The 19330-nt window shown below is 36.4% G+C and overlaps 1 protein-coding gene across 1 annotated transcript in view; it reads right to left on the bottom strand.

Annotated features, from left to right (window-relative positions):
- The window catches only part of LOC145675515 (ribitol 5-phosphate transferase FKRP), a 38481-nt gene extending 21480 nt beyond the window's left edge, over window positions 1–17001 (bottom strand). Inside the window, exon 1 of the mRNA XM_081745969.1 lies at window positions 16163–17001. Within this exon, the coding sequence (XP_081602095.1) occupies window positions 16163–16906 (744 nt within the window). The 5' untranslated portion in view covers window positions 16907–17001. The remainder of the gene's footprint in view (window positions 1–16162) is intronic.
- Between the last annotated feature and the right edge of the window lie 2329 nt (window positions 17002–19330).

Here is a 19330-nt window from a genome sequence, read left to right as displayed (position 1 = left end):
AACCCACGTGACGAAGAATGCGTTGGTATAAAGTTTCATCAAGCTTCTTCCATTCCTCTTCACAAACTTTTCATGGACCGTGAACGTGTGAGGCTGTCGTGTTTAACGCTTGTTTCAACAACGGGAATCCACAAAAGTATCACAGGAATGTTTGTAAAGGAGATTGCATGAATTCCACTTCGCGTTCCATCCGCTCCAGATACGTCACCGGTAAATTCGCCATAAAATGGCCGCCTTGTACCGGCGACTGATAACGTGAGATTCACTGCCATGTGGGGGGGGGGGGGGGGAGAAGGTCGGTATAGTGATTCCAGAATGTTTGTACTGCAATAAATGCATTAATTTTACCTTTCAAAAGATATACCCATACCTCGTCCAGAATCGATACAAATATTCAACTGGCCCATGCAGGATGGCGTTCATCCAGCTTTTGACTGTTCGTTTCTCTTCACCCTGCCATGGCCGGTCCGTGATCGCTTCTAGCATTCCACGGGCTGCATGTATAGTAGAAGCTCAACGCTGGAGGAGGAGACTGGAACACGTGGAGACGTTATTCTCGTTATGTCCTGACGCCGCAATGGTACTACATATTATTGTAGTTATTAGAGCATATCAGAACAACGATCTATCGGCGGAGGTGAGGCTTCGGCTATCCTTCGAAATGGGCAACTAGGTCGTGACCTTGGGTCAGGGAGAGAAGACTAAGTGATACCCCAACACGTATGAAGGAGCGGTTGGATATTACACCACCAGGCTATTTTTTTAAGCGACAGGGATATTTTTTTAGTATACTTTCACTGATGATGAGCAACAGTCCTGGAACATACTAAAGATGCACTAAAAAAATATAATTGCCTAAAAACTAAACACAAGCACTTGGTGAACACTAACACTGGTACGATAAACGGATGGTTGTAAGAGAAAATGCGTAGAAGAGCCTTTGCCCCTTGTCCAAGGCAGGATCTGTAACATTAATTTCATTTTCTTCAAGGGAAAGGCTATTAGAGCTTCGACGTAGAGCTGTTAGAGCAGAGCAATTAATATAAATACACTAATCAATTGATGATGCGGTAGTTGCACATCAATAGTGGTATTATTATGAAACGTTCTAATGGAATTGGAGTCGAAATGTCGAGTTTTGGACAAGTTTTCATTAGTTGACGCGATAGGAGGTGGTGACATAGCATACAGAGGAGAATTATAAACAAAAGCACCAAGAAGATTGTTGAAGTCACTGGTATAATCAGCGTATTCATACTGGAAGAGAAAGTTTTTGTTACGAATTATTATGAATGACATATTTATAGAGAATTTTTTTTAAAAAATCCAATGTCAATTAATAGAATAATAATTACAGTACGATAGCAATTACAGCCCAAGGAAAGGTGCTCGATAAATAAAAATCAGGCTTAGTGTCCGGGAGAAGGTGTTTTACATTAAGTAATGAATGCATTGACGTAACTGTCCTTGGCAAATTAATAATAAAAGTTAATTTAATGGTAAAGTTTGCTAACAACCTTGTTGGTAGTTCAAAGTGTCAGTAATTATTCTCTAAAATATTTCCAAAAAGTGAGTCACAGAATGGTTTACTTCATCTGCTGCCAATATATGATTCCTTTGTTTGGCAATCCTTACTGACTTCTAGTAGGGAGATGACGTCCCGTGGAAGCATATAAACTAAAATTCTTCTGTTCTGGAGAGTAAGGTTTAGTTGACATCCTGTAGTTAAATTCTTATATATGGTACAAGATTATGTAAAAACAGTCACTTGTGAGCATGGTTGAATCTGTACTTTACATACTGAAAACATATGTGACTGGCACATAGACAGCTCAAATTCGTATATTCCTTCGTTGGTCCAAATAGTGTAATCAGAAAAAGATTACACGGATATCTTTCGTAATATATATATAGGGTTTTAATGAACTATACCGGCAAACTGTAAGAGGTGATTCTTCACATCAAAGTAAGAGAAAAAGTTCATATGGACTTATGGCGAAAAGTTCATAGTTTCAGAGTTAGGGCTGTCCAAAATCGCGAAAAAACTAAATTTCAATAGGCCCTATTTCGAATTCCAGAAACTGTGGATGGTGGTTCTTATCAGCGTAAAGGAAGCCACGTATACACAATCCAAAAGAGTATATTTCATCAATTGTCAATAGGTGTAGAGGGTATTCCTTACAGGGTATAATTCACAGATATGCTCTTAATAAAGTTTTCAGATATACTCTGATTTCAAGAAGGGTCTAAAGTAGGCAGGAGGTAAGCCTTGACAACAATGGACATCCAATGCTTCGGAGGGAAGGCGGAAGTGTTAGGAACCGGCAGCTCTATGTTTTTTTTTTTTTATTTTTTATTTTTTTTTTTTATTCGGAATAACGTCGATGATATGTATTTCGTCACGGTATATTTCACGTTTTCTTCACTTATAAGCGTGAAAGAAAACATCACAGTATGCGTTTTCCCGAGTACATGAGACCGTGCTGCTGACGATCCTTAACACTTCCGACATCGCGCCAAAGGATTCCGTGTTCACTGCTATCAAGGTTTATCGTTTGCCTACTTTGGACCAATCATAAAGACAGAGCATTTTTTTTTTTTTTTTAGTTTAACGTCCCGTTCAGCAGCGAGGCTATATGAGACGTGGACCTACTGATTAACGTGGAATCCGAACCACATAAGCTCCCGCCGGGAATCGAACCCGGGTCTCCCACGCCAAAGGCGCGTACGCTAACCGCTTAGCCACGGAGGAACTCTAGAGCATATTTCAAAATTCGGTTGGTATAGTTCATTTACACCCTGTATATACATACATATATATATATATATATATATATATATATATATATATATATATATATATATATAAACATTGTTTAGAATTTGAAAATATAAACACAATTTTACTGTATACTCAAAACTGAATATACACAAATTTTATAAAAGAAAACGCATAGCATTTAAATTAGACACAGAGTGTTCTTTAGGCTTTAGAAAATATACAGAAATTAATATAACTCTTATTTCGTAACTCTTACTTAGTAAGTTAACATGTTCATCAACTAGTTGTAGAGAAAAAGAGGAAAGAAAACGACGATACAGCCACGGAACCGGGAACAATTATAATTTATGGCACACACGATTCAATGTTCCGGTTCACTGCTCGATTATAAGTAATTTGAGTACGTGAAAAACCACTAAACAAATCACAGTAATCGAAGCAGTGAATGAGAATAACATTATCCAATACACAATTACTAACAATTATTGTGAAAAATTTTCAAAATTAACATAACCTTCAGAATGTAGATTCATTTTTGGAATAGTTTACATGGAAAACAAAAGTAAACCAACCTAAACCTAACCAAAACTTTAATATTGAAAGCAAATGTTCATTGGATAAGCCTATATTGAAAAAAAAAAAAAAAAAAAAAAAAAAAACAATAAAAATAAACTTATCCGAACGAGAATAAAGAAATACTCACTCTTGTTAATTAAAAATACAAATTAAGGAATATATCTTAACTAAAAATTCGAAGTCAATCCTTCAACCAATCATTTACCATTAATGTCTTTTTAATGCCAACATGCAAGCAGAAATCCAAGTCTATTCGTTGATAACGTTATAAAAATTCGGATATCCTATCCTATTTCCTATTGGATATCCTATTTCACGATTAAATCTGGTCTTACCTCTACGTTGGGTACTTTCATCATCATCATATATATAATTTTTGCCAAATCAAAGTAATATTCTGGTCAATTTTACAACGCCAGCTCCAGTTGGTACTCTTCAATTCTGTAGACACGAGAAATAGCCTGGATTTACTTTCACAGAAGGGGACCAAAACCTCCTTTCCCTAATATAACCCTTCCCTATTCTACTATACTACTATACTCTTCCCTACCCTACTCTACCCTATCTATTCTATCCTCGTTACCTAAGCCAGTCCTACTTTACGATACACACGAAGACGAACTGGAGCGCGTCATGTAAAACAAACCCTAACATTCCTCACGGACAAAAATAATTAACAGACAACCTCATGCTAACACAGTTATGATTATTATTTTGCACGCTGCCGTGGGAATTCCAATATAAATACTATACCACTCAAGAACTAATCATTTTGCAGTATCTAAAGACATTAGGAGTAAATGAACTGTTTAATAAATTATAAAAGAATCTCCATGGTATTAACTAGAACTGTAACTGTTTGAATTCAAAACGAGCTATAAATTGAACGAGTAGAACTATGTGTGACATAAATTACAATAGAATCTGGAATCCTTCATAAGAAACCGTTATGTACGGAATGTAAAGGTAAAGTGAGTGTGTTTAACTCATGATGAGCAGTAGGAGTACTGTCCAAGTGATAAGTACACGCAGGTTGCCCGAAGGTAGTATTGTGTAGATAGTGGAAGTATGAATAATGACAGAATTAACATTCATCGCGTACAAATGAAGGAAAAGTTAAAATTGCTTGTACCAGCTTCTAGTAACTACCTTGCACAGATGTGTTTTTTCGTACTACTTATTCTCTTTTTTCACGCATACCCACCGTCACTTCACATCTGTTCTCTATGAACACCTTGAACCGGAATAGGCAAAATTCTTGCTGAAGTGACTGCCTAACACAAGCGTTGTTTTTTTTTTTTGTTTCTTTGTTTTTGTTTTTATTTGTCGTTGTTGCGGCGAGTATTTTTTTTCATGCGCACAATTTACAGCATATGTTTGCACGCATATACCTGTACGTAATTTAAATAGCCCCTCTGATCACGTCTCCATTAAACTAGGGTTGCCATATTACCCGATTTTTAGGTCCTGTATTCGTCCCCCGCTTAATCATCTCTTAAACACGAAAAACCACCCGCTTTTTTGGATTGGAGAAAAATCTAAGACGACTTTGTTGATAAAGTGTTGTTATATTCAACGTAAACAGCTACATATCTATGTCAATCTCAATCGCGATTGAGAATTACGGTATCCTTAGCATTTGGTTAGATTAGATTCATTATTAAAATTTTTTTCTTCCAAAATGTTGAAGCTGTATTTGAGCCTTGAAGAAACTATAAGAAGTACAGATTTGATAATACCTCTATTTTTCAACATAATACCCTTGGACAGCAAACAGTTGCTTCAACGGTGCTGTAGTACTCTTGTCTCAGCAGAAAAAAAATCTTACGTTGTGACCACAGAGACTCTTCCACAGCTGTCATGACGTCATTATCGCTTGCAAAACGTCATCCTGCTAGCCTTTTTTTTAGATTAGGGAATAAGTGGAAGCCTGAGGGGGCCATATCTGAAGAATAACGTAGATGAGGAACGAGTTCAAAGTCGCATTCGTGAATAGTAGCCATGGTAATGCTAGTATGTGGCCGGAAGCATTGTCATGATGGTAGAGAACGCCTCTCGACATCATTTGTGGCCTTTTTTCTTGATATTTTTTTTTTTTCAAAAGATCACTATAGTATTGACTTGTGATGTTATGACCCCTCTGCGGGTAATCAATGAATATCACACCTTGGGAATCCCAAAAAAACAGAGGCCATCACTTTGCCAGCCGAGTAGATCACCTCCGCCTTCTCTGGAGTAATGGATGAGGAGTGCTTCCTTTGTTTGGATTGTTGTTTTGTTTCTGGCTGGTAATGGTGTACCCAACACATCTTTTGGATACCACAGCTTTTCAGGAGTTGTGTTTCAAATTCAACATGAGGGCAAATTGTATTCAAATTTTCAGATGGTTTGCAGGATTGGAAAAAGAAAGTGTCAAACTTCAATTAGAAGGCATATCAGGCTATGTTACCGCTGTCTATAAAGGAAATTGGTGGCTAGGATATGTTTTACAGAAAAATGAACTTGATGAAGTAAAAACAACTTCTTCAATCACCTGGGCCATCTTCTTTATTCTCATATCCAAGAAATGCTGATGTTCTGTGGATGTTAATAGTGGATGCTCTGATAAAAATGAATCCTGTAACTCCCACTGGAAGAAGTTATGTTCTTCTTGAAAGTGACGTATACTGAAAAATTGTGGCTTTTTCAAACTTCAAATGATAAACATATCCTACTACTTATTGAAAAGTTTTACTGTAGGCTCATCTATACTCTTCTTCAGGTAGGTGTTCATTTTATTTTCAGAGAAGTATAAAACTTAGCATTCTTGTGTTATTACCCTACGTACAGAGTATTCTTGAAAAATCAAGTGTTAGTTTTGAATTTTTTTAAACAATGAACTTATTATCATCTCGAATTCATATTTTGTCAGGTGCTTTACAACAATACTATATGGAATTAACTTTAAAATATGTATTTTTTAAAAACTTTTGATTTTGATTTTGAACAACCAAATTCTGTATTAGCCTCTATGATGTTGGATACCATAGGAAAGAGTATGAAAAATGCTGTAAAATGACATTTCAACCAGCTTTCTAGCTCAATTAGGAGAGCTGCAATTCCAATTTCAAAATTCATGAACATGCTATTTTGGGGATTTTTTTTTTCAAATTTACATAGCCCTACCTTCAATACCGGTTGATATACTGTGTATATATAAAGTTGAAATCTGGTATCTTTCTTAGTCCATCTATAGGGCATCTATGTATCAAATTTCATTAAAAACTGAGATGGTAAGGCTCAGTCATTGTGTTGAATTGATATGGAACATTTACATTGTGTGTAAAATATGTTAAACTTTCCCAACCACCCAGGTAACGCGTGAACGCTTATTTTCTGAGTTGAAGATCATTAAATTAAAACTGAGGTCACTTTTGTGGCAAAGCTTACTGGAAAACTTAATGCTCCTTAATAATGAAAAAGTACAGAATTTTCCTGCAGATTACGATGTTATTATAAATGAAATAAGATAAAGCTCAAGAGATCTTAAACGATTACCTATGCTGTGAAATTTAATAGTCATACAATTGTATCAAATGGTACTTTTTTCCCTTCAGTTTGTGCTGGAATCGGTAGGTTACTGCTAATTTATCTATCCTACATTCAAATTTTTCTTGGCTGTAATATATTATTCTGTTATGCAACATTTACGGTATTTTGTCCTAGACGTTTTGTGTATAACTGAGTATGCTTAATGCTGTGAACAAATTAAAAATAAATAAATAAATAAATAAATAAATAAATAAATAAATAAATAAATAAAAGCAAAAACGTTTACATTAATTTGTCCATGAGGCGCTCCGTAAGTATCCATCTCCGCCTAGCTCAGTTTTGAGATTGTAGACCATTACTATCTTCCTCCATGCACCTTTCATAGAGTGAAAAAAGGCCATATCCAATGTCTGCGTCAGATGTGACCAGTTTGGTAATAGACAAACGATATTTTTTAATTGTATTTATTATTATTATTATTTGGCATGTCTGAATGAAGTTTATATCCAAATGGCTTGACAAATTGTCTCCAACCAGAACTTTAACTTACTTACCTTTTTTTTTTTTTTTTTTTTTTTTTTAAATTTAATGTGGCACGACTAGTGTCGAAAACTAATCATCAAAGGTTGTACCATCAAATCACCCAGAAAGTGTTCGACTATACCTGCACCCACGAGAACCACCTTCAGTCCATGTGGTCCACAATCCTTTCGATCTGTAAACTACATAGGGAGGAAGCAAAGATCCCTTAGCATAACTGATGTTGATGATTTGGTGGTGTTCAAAATCCTTTCGAGATACTCAAGCCCTCGCCAGGATCATCTGTTAAATTTGTTTCACCGAAGTTGAAGATATTTGCTGGAAGAAAATCTGCAAGTTCTAAACCGTCAAAATATTCGTGCAAGATTTCAGGAAACCTTTGTCTTTTTGTTTGCTTATATTCGATGACATTCTCTCTGTCAGTTCTAGACGTTTTGACATGAAACTTCCATATCAGTCATATCCCGGAAAGATGTCCTTAATTTTTTCACTGTGACTCTATTTCTGTCGAGAAAGGATTTCACGAATATTCTAACCCAAAACTATCCAATGGGAAACCAAACAATGAACATGTCACAATGTATTCACTAAACTCCTTTCCTGTTTCAGCACTAACAGCTGTCTGTCCTCCTGGAACTTTTAAATGTTCACCTTTAAGTTTACTTTTCAGTGTACTTCTGAATATGCCGGGCAGTTTCTCAGCATCTCGTTGAGTCAGTTCCTTTCCTTGAATTTTATATAAAACACCATTCAATTTTTCGAGTGTAACGTCTGCATAAGTATGGCTACCTCCTTTCTTTTATAAATTCTTGGCATATTTGGTTACTTTTTACACAAGTACCCCTACTACCTAAACACAATACGAAATATACCGTAATTGAAATAAAACACTTAACTGCTGAACAAGACCGTACTATTCATAAAAATAAATACTTTACATGTTACGTTTCGATCTTCTAACCAGACATAAACACATACATACTGTATATAGATCCATAACATCTTAATTAAGTTTCATGTATGACAATGGAACACGAAATAAATATCTGCCTGTTTATCTGCCTACTTGTAGTAGGAAATACGTCCAATGCTCATGAGCTCAAGTCAAGCAAAAAAATCATAGGGGTGAGATAGATCTAAGCCAAATTCACCAAAAATGTGTGTTGCCAAAAGACATTAAGCACTAGAAATTTTATAAAATTTTAGATTAACATGAAGGCAGTACTGCAATTAGGTTTTCCAAAAACTACCCTTGAAACCTTGGTCAACCTCCCGCAGATAGCGACCTCAATAAGACATATATGTTTCTGTTTTTAGCGTTATTGTTATTTGAGTGTACCTTACCTACAATTACCCCTGTTTCATTTCTGGCGTTTACTTTTCACTGTTAATAACAAATATTTCTTATATACCACAATATATTTCCTTTGCTCTTTCCTACATCCTTATGCATCTATATAGTATTACAGCGTAAAATAAGTACCCTCCAACTGTTAAGTGTTGCAAACTACGCACTGCTCAGAAACTAAAAAACGAATTTTTACGGCATTACGTAAATAATTGTTATACTTCAGGAATGCTAAAAATTCATACTCTAAATATCGTTTAAAAGGCAACGTTTTAATTTTTACTATATATTTAACAATTAATCATTATTACAGGTTACATCTTTAACATAAATCTCTTCCATGACCCGATTACGTATCACAAATCATAATTCAAAAACTTCTAACAAGTCAAGCTTTCTTCTTTTTTCATATCAACGGCACGCGCATAAATTTAAAACAGATTCTATTCTATCCCGATTCTGCCCCTAACATCCAAAGCATAAAATGCACTCGATGAGGAGCTCCATTACTAGTTGCAGATTAACTTCAGGAGGGCTGAATATAAATAGTCTGGTCGTATGGCATAAAAATCAGGGTTTGAAAAAACCCGGGTATTTTTGAAAAAACTAACCCACCTGGGCCCATATGGTTTTTTTCGGTTTTTAATTGTTTTTTTTTTTTTTTCGAAATATTTCAATGTATTTGGGGTAAAAGTGTTAAAACGTGATTTATATTTCAAGATTGTCATTGTCGCAACTTGCAACAATTTTCTGTTCACTACTGTTTTGAAAAACCGTCGCCATTTTCATATTTTATATTGAATCGCCGAGAAAATCTATACAGCAAATTTAGAATGTCTCTTCCTTCTACCCTCAAAATTTCAACTTAAATGTCCGAAAATTGCACCCTAGCGTGGATACTCGCTAGTTGAAAAATGGCCGCCATTTTGAAATTTTACGTTGGATCGCTGCCAAAATACATATACAGCTAATTTAGAGTGTCTCGCTTCTACTCTGAAAATTTGTTTTTTAAAGACCGAAAATTGCGCTTTGTAGCGTGGATAACCGCTATTTAAAAAAAAAAATCCGCCATTTTAAGATTTTACCTTGGTATGCCGCCAAAATCTATGCAGGAAATTTAGTGTGTCTCGTGCTCCTACCCTGAAAATTTAAACTTAAAAGACCGAAAGTTGTACCCTGAAATGTGTGTGTGGTACAGGCAGACAAACGAACAAATGTAGATCGAATCATTTCATGAGCCTCAGTAGCGTTCGCCAAATACAGTATAAATATCAAATATATATATAATTCTTGTATTAAAAATAAATGTATTAAAATATCTTATATGGCAAATATTTTCCAGCGTAAAATAAATAGTTTTATTGTTGAAGTTCACTTCCGATACTTTGCGCGTTCAATTACGGAAATTTCCCTAGCACTAGCAAGACAGCTCTTTCTCGAAAATGAATTTAAAACAACAAAGAGATAATTCCTATTTTACAAGGTAAATGTCTTAAATGAAATTTAATATCTTCCAGCTTAAAATAAATAGTTTTATTGTTGAAGTATTCACTTCCAATGCTTTGTGCGTTTAATTGCGGGAATTTCGCGAGCACTCTTCTCATGACGGGTTTTCCCCGAAAATGCAACGCAACTTTCTTTACTGTACATCGACACTTCCACTAGTATGGAAGTTTAAATTCAGCACCTGAAATAGTAGGGTTACATAGTCTTCGGAACTCCGAGCGTTAAGCTTCTGAAATTTGACAAAAATTTTTACGCTATTGCAAGTGTTGATTCTCCAGAATGCTTGTATGAAGAGTAGCAACAAATGACTGAACTAAACTGTTGTTGTTGGAAAACCAAATTTTCTGAGAATACTTGTGTTACGGTCAAAGGTAAAAAATAATACTAATAGTTTTACTAATGGATTTATGTATTTACTGGTAGTACCGGCACTAATGGTTTTAAACTCGTCAAAAAATGTATGAGGGATAACGTCCCTCGACGTCACTGAGTTGGGGAGCACACTCGACGTCACTGAGTTGGGGAGCACACTGTTCATGGAAAGTATTTTCTAAAATATAAAAACAGGCTGTAAGCATAATTCATACTTTAATTTGTTCTATAATTATCTCAAGCTAAGTTTTTATTTTATTCATTCAGTCCATTCAGAATTTTATAAAGGTCTTATTTTAGATGTTGTTGTATACTTTAATGTGAAAGCATTTAATTCGCACAAGAAAAGTCCAAAATCTAATAAAAATCACTTTCAATGTGATCACCTTAGTTGTACTAATAATATACTGACAGAAAGCTAAAAAACCCAGATGGATTTTAAAGTTTTTTTTTAAATATATATATATATATTTTCAGGTGGGTCCAACCCTGCATAAAAATCACAGTACATAAAACATGAACCAACTTATCCAGGTGACCACTAAAAAGCACGAATGCTATCTAAGCGAGTCAGGGTAGGGGAGCAGCAGGAAGTGCGACTGTAGGGACCAGGCGCGTCAGCGTCACTAGGTATATAGATAACGAGGATCGTAAAAAAAAAAAAAAAAAAAAACACTTTATAATGCATAAATACGTTTTGTGTTGTGGCACAGCTTCACAACATTTATATGATCACTTTGCATACAACCCTGACATAGCACTTCGCTTCATCCTGTCTTTCTTATGGAGTTCTATGTGATAAAGAGCACACTTTCCATTTCGTACTTTTACCTTAGTATACATGTAAGATGTAAAATCCCGATGTATTTTCATTAGTTGTGCAATCCTATTGTTAAATCAATTAACATATTTCTTCCGTTGATTTTACAAACTTAGTCCCCCTCCCCTACACACACACAAAATAAGATAGCACCCAAAATTTTGTCCCATTTCAGTACATTCAGTTCAGATGCAACTCCAATCTTATTAGTATTCGCTTAACATTTCTGTATTTCCCTTCAATACAGCAGCATATGCGTCGTAGGTTACTTGATAAAACAGTGCGTTTGAAACACTGTCATATTATGCTCTATTGCTTATTTACCTATCAACCTACGAACTCATATAGTCCAGAATTTAACTTCGTTTTTCTCCTTAATTAATAACCTCAACTGATGACCGTTATTGCCTTTGTTGTTACTCTCATGCTACATTTCGTCTGATTGTTCATTTCTCCGTAAATCTTGTATTTCAGGGCCACCAACTGCAGTTTTACTCAGGGCCGCAACTAGGGGGGGGGGGCAGAGGGGGCACGTGCCCCGGGCGCGTGGTTGGAGGGGGCGCCGGAAAGAAGATATATCAATTGTTTTAAAAATCGCACCCTTTCCCTTGAGGAACTTATTCTAGAGGTTAAAAGAAATCAAAAGTTTACTTGGCCTTTTCCATGGGACCTCTTTTCGTTGATTATATATATCTGATTATATTTACTATAGATGTAATGTCATACATTAAAAACCTAATATTGAATGCATTTGTTCCCTTGGGCAACCACAGAGAATCCGCCCCCTTTCCTTTTCCTACCACAAGGAGCTGTTTGTTTGTATAATTCCATTGAGAACAGCTCTGAAGTTTAAAACGCTGTTATCAATAGGGGCGGGGGCGAAAAGTTCCCGATTTTTGTTGCTTGCTGGTGGTTGAAGAGTTTAGCTCAGACGCGCCCCCTGTAATGTTACGCAATTGCTGTAATGTTTTTAAACTAGAGGGCAGTTTTGTGGCGGAAAAGATAATTTACACGCCTCGGTGTATTTAATTGTTTCTTGTACGCCTACCAAGAGATTTTGGGAGTGAAGGCTGTATGAAGCTTTATCTATTAGTTTTGCTTGAGAGCTTTTCGAGGCATTTTGAATTGTTATCTATCAGTTCAACTCATGCTTTATTATGCTTTATTGTTAATTTCAATCATTTTTTTTTACATTAATCGTGTATAATGTATAATATTTACTATACATTAAATCTAAATATTTTGATCTATTTATTAATATTTTATGAAGCAATTTCTTTCATATTTAATGAACTTTCTAGTTAATGCACTGTAAAGAGATATGCTTTGCTCGAATCAGTTTTTTCTATCACTTGTGTGCACCTTAGAGGTGCATATATACAGAAAGAGAAAGTATACAGAAAGGTGCCCAAAAGGTACAGAAAGTGCTCAAGTTCGAGAGGTACACATAACAATATAGTGTGGGGTTCTTGTGTGCTTCATTGTTGATGGAAAGTTTTCTTCTTTTCTCCACATCAAAGGATTACACCGAAAAATTTACAGAAATAAAAATAAGCTTTTTATTGTTGCATTGTTATGTTCTCAATGATTTTGGATCGTAAATATTGGTTTTAAAAACATTTCTCATCAGAATTGTCATTTTGCAAACTCATTGACCATCTGATCAACACTCAAACTATAATGAAAAAACTTTGACGCTTTGGAACACCCGTGACATCAATAGTCGCGCGGGCTACAGATGTAGCCCATGAAACTTTCAAGCAGAATAACAATGAGATCCTTTCGATTTTACGTTTGACCACACCCTAAACACGCAGAATGATAGTTGATAGAAAGGTACACAGACACCCTTTGAGTTATCATCTCGAATTACTTTGCGGCAAGGAAAATAAAAACGCTGGGCTACAATGGTAGCCCGCGCGCGTATTGGAGGGTTAAAGTACTTAAAAACCGATATAACTGGTTTCATTAAGAATGTTATTTACAGTTGCAATCCATAAGTGATACTTTTCGACTAAACCTTGGTGGGGGGGGGGGGGGGGGGCGCCGAATTGTGTGTTTGCCCCGGGTGACAGAAACCCTAGTTGCGGGCCTGGTTTTACTATACGGATCAATAGTATAAGTAGTAGTAGGAACGGGTTAGAAGCCCCGCAGGGGTTGGGTGGGTTCTGTTCTCGAAATAAAACGGGCAAATTAAAGGCTTGCCCAAATTTTTCTGCACAATTTATAATCTGTGGATATGTATACTAAAACTGCACCCCGAAACATTTTTCCGGTTTGGTTTTATGTCACCTCCAGGTTTGAAGAGACACTATGTTATGGTGCTGTATTTTTTAGAACTATTAAAGTTTGTGTAAATACCCGCGCCTGAACCCTGCCGATGCGATACTGCGGGGCCCCTCCTGCGATCCGGTTATATAGTATTTTCGCTTTAGCGGGCCCCTAGCACAACTTGGTATGTGTTTTTTACACAGACGCTTTTATACCATACATCCGAACTTCTATTTATACCCGTAAAGTGAATCTGCTGCACTCATGAATACAATTTCTACCCGAAGAAACAATTACTAAGGTAGTAGGAGTGAATTTTCTGATCAATAATTGCACATAACAGCCTGACAGGTAACAGGAAAACAAATAATTATTTCCAGAGCACATCAGTTTTCACACTTATTATCAATCTGTACGTAATGATTTAGCTATGTGCCAGAGTAACAGCAGTCCAGAACGCCTTAGAGAATTATGCAATGTAAGAAAAGTGGAAGGAAAACGCTTTTTTTAAACATGACAGACAAATCTTGTGATTGTCAGTCTAATGCCTTACACAGTACGATTATCCAAATAGTTTGTCTTACAATGTAATGTTTTTTTATATATTTGACCCGGGAGAACTCGCACTAGTTTTATACGGTAACTCGAGAATTCGCACCGGTTTTTTAGACCGATTCGAATAAAAAATATTGTAACACGTAAAAAATTATTTTTATTCATTTATTATTATTATTAGTTAAAAGACTACACACAAGATTTTTTGATTTAAGGTGTTAATATGGAAGTACTTAATACCTTGTTTTTCTTGTGGAGAATACCGACGAGTTGAATTGCGATCTATTACAAGCGCTTCTGCGACAGTTACGCGTATGGACATGTACCAGTTATTATATTACGTCCACTATTAGAAATGGGCTGGATCAGTCTTTCAGCTTTGACGCTGTTATCAACTTGAAAAGGGCCATTTGTACAATCCACGGCAAAAAACCTGCAACATGAGCATATAAGTTCATTGTGAAATGACGAAGTCTTTTGCTCCAAAATAAGTATGCACGGGAGGAGGCCGAGTTTTATCCTGGCGTGATTCGTTCCACTTAGACTTATGCTCATTCCCTGTGCTGTTAGGCGTAGTTTCACAATAAACTTAAATCCTCATGTTGCAGGTTTTTTGCCGCGGATTGTACAATTCCATGTTGTATGAGTAAAACGTACGGAATTCTGCCAGAACGAATAATTTCAAGACATATTTGGTCGGCTTGCTTCGAATATGTTGCCTAAACTTGCATTTCCCACGAAAGGCTTCCAAGGATTCGTCAATATGAAACATTCACTTCGTGAGCATTTGGCTTGCATTTTTCTACAAATCCATCAAATAACACTCTGGTTGCAGCTAGGTTGCCCAAACTCTTCCTTTGTTCACAGTTTGTGACATCGTTAAAGTGTAATTCTCGCAACAGAAATTGAAACGTGCTCAGGGATATGGTCAGTTTGTACCTTACTACTCCTATCCTATCACTAGCCCATAGGTCCTGAGGGCGCCGATTTCTCTGTCACTTTGGGGGGAAGTGTTCATAAAAAATACATATAAATATATGGGGCCCTCACATGAGTATTGGGGGACCGGGTCCCCGGCCCCCAGCCCCCAGCGTCGGAGCACTTGCCCTCGGATTGGTATGGTTAAATTTTAAAATACCAGCCCAATAGAGAAGACTAATGAGAGCTTTTAGTTCTGGCAAATCTAGATCTTTAGCATCTCGTTCTCTAGAAATTCTTTTGGCTGATATTCAGTACCTCCCCCAATCTTGCACATACAAGATTTACAGTGTGTTACTTACTTTACAAAATTTAACTGAGCTAGGGGCAGTTAGCGAAGGGAACTCCCACGGACCTTGTACTTCTACCTGCATCACAATTTAAACAGAAACAAGGTACTCGGTTCTGGAACCATGAAACGAGTTGGGGGAGATACTAAATGCCATCCATTCTTTTCTATGCCCATTAATCCAAATATTGGTATAGTGTACTATCTTCGCAAGAACATAATCTGGAAAAAATATCAGGATTCCAATGGAATATCAACATTTCGAGCTTGATGAATGGGTCTCGGTAAATGTGTTACAATGTTTTGCACAAGCAGGGAAAGACTACAATGTCGTGACGCGAGAACTCGCACTGGGTCGAAACGACCAAAAACAAACAATACAGCTCTCTAATTATCTTAGAGGCAGTGAACAATGTTTACTTGATAATGGGGTGATATAGAAGGGTGCAAAGAACAAAGTCACGGCTGGCAATCGACCTGTGGCGCTTTTCCGAATAGTGGTACAAACTTAAACACACCTTCGGTCTTTTCCCCGCTATGCGAGTTCTCGCGGGTTAAAAGTAACAAGGTCTATCTTAATTTCTATGGATGTACCTGAATTCCTTGTGCAGCTGCCTGAATATACATGGACTCAGGAAATGGTAACATCAACGCTTCTGGTAATTTTCGTAATGTGTACGATTCTACCAAAGTAACATGTTTTCCTTTCACAGCATCACAGACACTACCTTCAGAAAAGTCTTGATACCGAAGAGTCCATTCTTGAATATTAATCGTTAGCTTCAAACACGTCGCAAATCTATTATTAACAACTGGTGAAGACACTATTGCATGGGGATGTTTTTTCAGTTCTATTAGCATCTGTTGGATGGATTTCTCCACAATCCTCGTGGAATCTGGTACGAAAAGAACATACTTAGTTCTAATGAAGAAAAGTGGGTTTCTTTCTTCGAATGTTTTTGTTAGGCCAAATTGTAAATCGATTACTCTCACATTTGAAGGAACGTTTGTAATATTGAACGGTGGATAAGGAATTGAGTCACAAACAACAATAATTTCTATATTATGAAAAACTGAAAGTATCGTGTCAATAGTTTTCATCACATTATTCTCAAAGAACTCAACTTCTCGTATTACAACTGTCACAGCCTTTTCTATGTAATTGGAATCTATGGCTTGTACAGTACTGAAACTGCTGTCAAAAGTGAGTTTAGCATGATTTTCGTCAAGCAAACGATTCTCACCTAATGTCATCACTAGCTTCCATATGTAAAACAAAACTATGATATTTAGCACCACAATCACAACTGAAGTTACTTTTGCTACCCTGATTCTCATAACTACAAAGCCACCGCGTCATTCTATTTCGATTTACTCATATTTAGAAACGCCTTCCGCCCCTTAATCTGTTAGTCGTCTGCAACATCGCAATAAACAGTGAGCAGTCTTCTTCTTCTTCTTCTTCTTCAAAACCCAAGTGGTAGGTAGGTCAGACATTAGTTTTGTGCGCTACAAATGCAGAAATTTTACGAGATCTCACAAGGAGGAATTGTGATTGAAAATTAAATTAATTGAAAATAAGGACACAATCGGGAAAAAGACGTCAAAATCAGAACAAGGTCAAAATTGGGAAAGAAGCACAAACAGTGAAGGTGGGCTAAGGAATCAGACCAGTGGCGTATTTATGATTTTGTTTCGGGTGGGGCTTTGCTAACCTTAGTCCTGTGTATGTGAAAATTCTGCAAGATATGCCATTTACTTTATTATAGTAAATAACATTTCGGGCCTATGTTTAGCCTATGTTCGGGCCTATGTTTAACCGAATGGGAACAGAGTAGCCTATGTTTACTCTTTTCTCTAAAAAATGTTACAATTTTGGTAATTTCTGTTCCCATTCGGTTAGTTTAGGTAGGGTTGGTTAGTTTAAGTTAGGCTAGGCTAGTTTAGGTTACCTTAGGTTAGTTTAGTTTATGTTATATTCGTGTAGGAGTCCCGCATAATTTTCTAAAAAAAAATGATAGAATTTCGCTATTTCTACTAATATTACGTTAGTTTAGGATAGTTCAGGTTAGCTTACGTAAGTTTATGTTAGGTTAGGTTAGATTTGGTTACGTTATGTTACGTCTAAGTACTTGCATCACTCATTTCTCCTGTAAATTGTGTGTTTTTTACGTGCTTCTGGACCCCTTGTACTAAACATACCCCAAATTTCGGGGGCTCAAGCCCTGAATCCCCCTTAAATACGCCACTGATCCAGACGGAGTGAAGATGTCGCGGAATAGTGAGAAGTGGGAATGAAAAAGAAAGAATTAAAAAAGAATGGGGTGTTTGTACAAGCAAATGTAGAACAGGTACAGGGCTACCAACTGTACCATAATTATGGTACGCATACCACAATTTCAAGACCTGTACCATTTACTATAGTCCTTTCATTATGGTACGCAAAAGTACCATAATCCAGGAGATGCGACTGTCTTTTTACTCCTCGAAAACTGGACAATTGTGGATTTTTGTTTTCCACATAGGAAAGAAAGGTACAAATATGATACTGGTTTCACTTCTCTGGTCACACGTATTCTCTGTCTCCAGTTTCTGAAGTGGGGTCAATAAAAATATACGATACTATCTTTGAATATTTTTATTGCCCTGCTTTCCAAAAGGAAAATTTTTTTGCACTTTAGAAGGAAGTATGACTGAAGTGTTTTTCTTTTCAGAGAACACTTAAAGGCATAGGAGGATTTTCACTGTTCTTTACTACTTGTCTCTGGGTCGCGAAAGAAATTGAGAAGGAAATAACAATGCAAGGAGTCCATTGTATTGTATTACAATTTTTTAAAAGAACTTTTTTCATATATTGTGCGCTTCAATAATAGTATAAAAGGGGTTTTAGGTAGGAATTTTCCCAGGATTTTGATTTCAGGGGGTGTAGATTTCTCCTTGGGGGCGTCCCGACTTCTGATATTAGGCTTCTACTATATATCTTTTACCATATACACACTTAATGTTTATATGTATTTAACGTTAAAATGTATTAAAGAACTAATATACCAAGTTAAATGAATGTAATCTAAAACCTGCTCGCTACTCGTGTAGCCTACTTCTCGAGTCATATTAATAATATGTTTACTCACCGTTATACTATTGCAACTACTAAGCAAAAAATAACACTCACGACTTCTGGAAGCAGAATTAAATTTTCAACCACTCGTCCTATGCACACATAAGTTCATAAAACTCATAGTAATACCAAATATACAGGAACTTCACTTTATTTGCAAAGGGCAGCTAGCAATCCCAACACTAATCACGCTGTTTGCTTTCAGTTTAATCATACATAATTTAAGATTGAAATTAACGACTTTTCACTTCACAGAAGTTACCACACTTGCAGTATGTGTCACCATGCACGTCTAGTAGTTTCTTCTTGGTTTCTTTTAAGCCAGCAGTTGTGAGTTTTCTCAATGAAATCATTGAATAGGCGAACACTTTCTTCATCATCTTCTTGCATCTGGAATCTTGGGACCCTCGATGGACACTTTCATAAGAGCACACACATGTTCAGGGGAGAGTTTAGCTCTTTCAGAGCAGAACATTCTGTTTGTTGTTGAGAAGGATCTCTCCACAGAAGCTGTTCCAATGGGCAGAAAAAGTATCTTTCTCAAAACAGTTGAGTCATTAAAAGTTAAACTACACAAGAATCGCCACTGGAAATATCCTCTGGCAACCTCTTTTCCATTCTACTTAGGTATACTCAAAAGAAAG

Source organism: Thermobia domestica, chromosome 2, assembly GCF_964235325.1.
Source record: "Thermobia domestica chromosome 2, izTheDome1.hap1.1, whole genome shotgun sequence".
NCBI classification, from domain to species: Eukaryota; Metazoa; Arthropoda; class Insecta; order Zygentoma; family Lepismatidae; genus Thermobia; species Thermobia domestica.
This window is presented reverse-complemented; position numbering and strand designations above follow the sequence as displayed.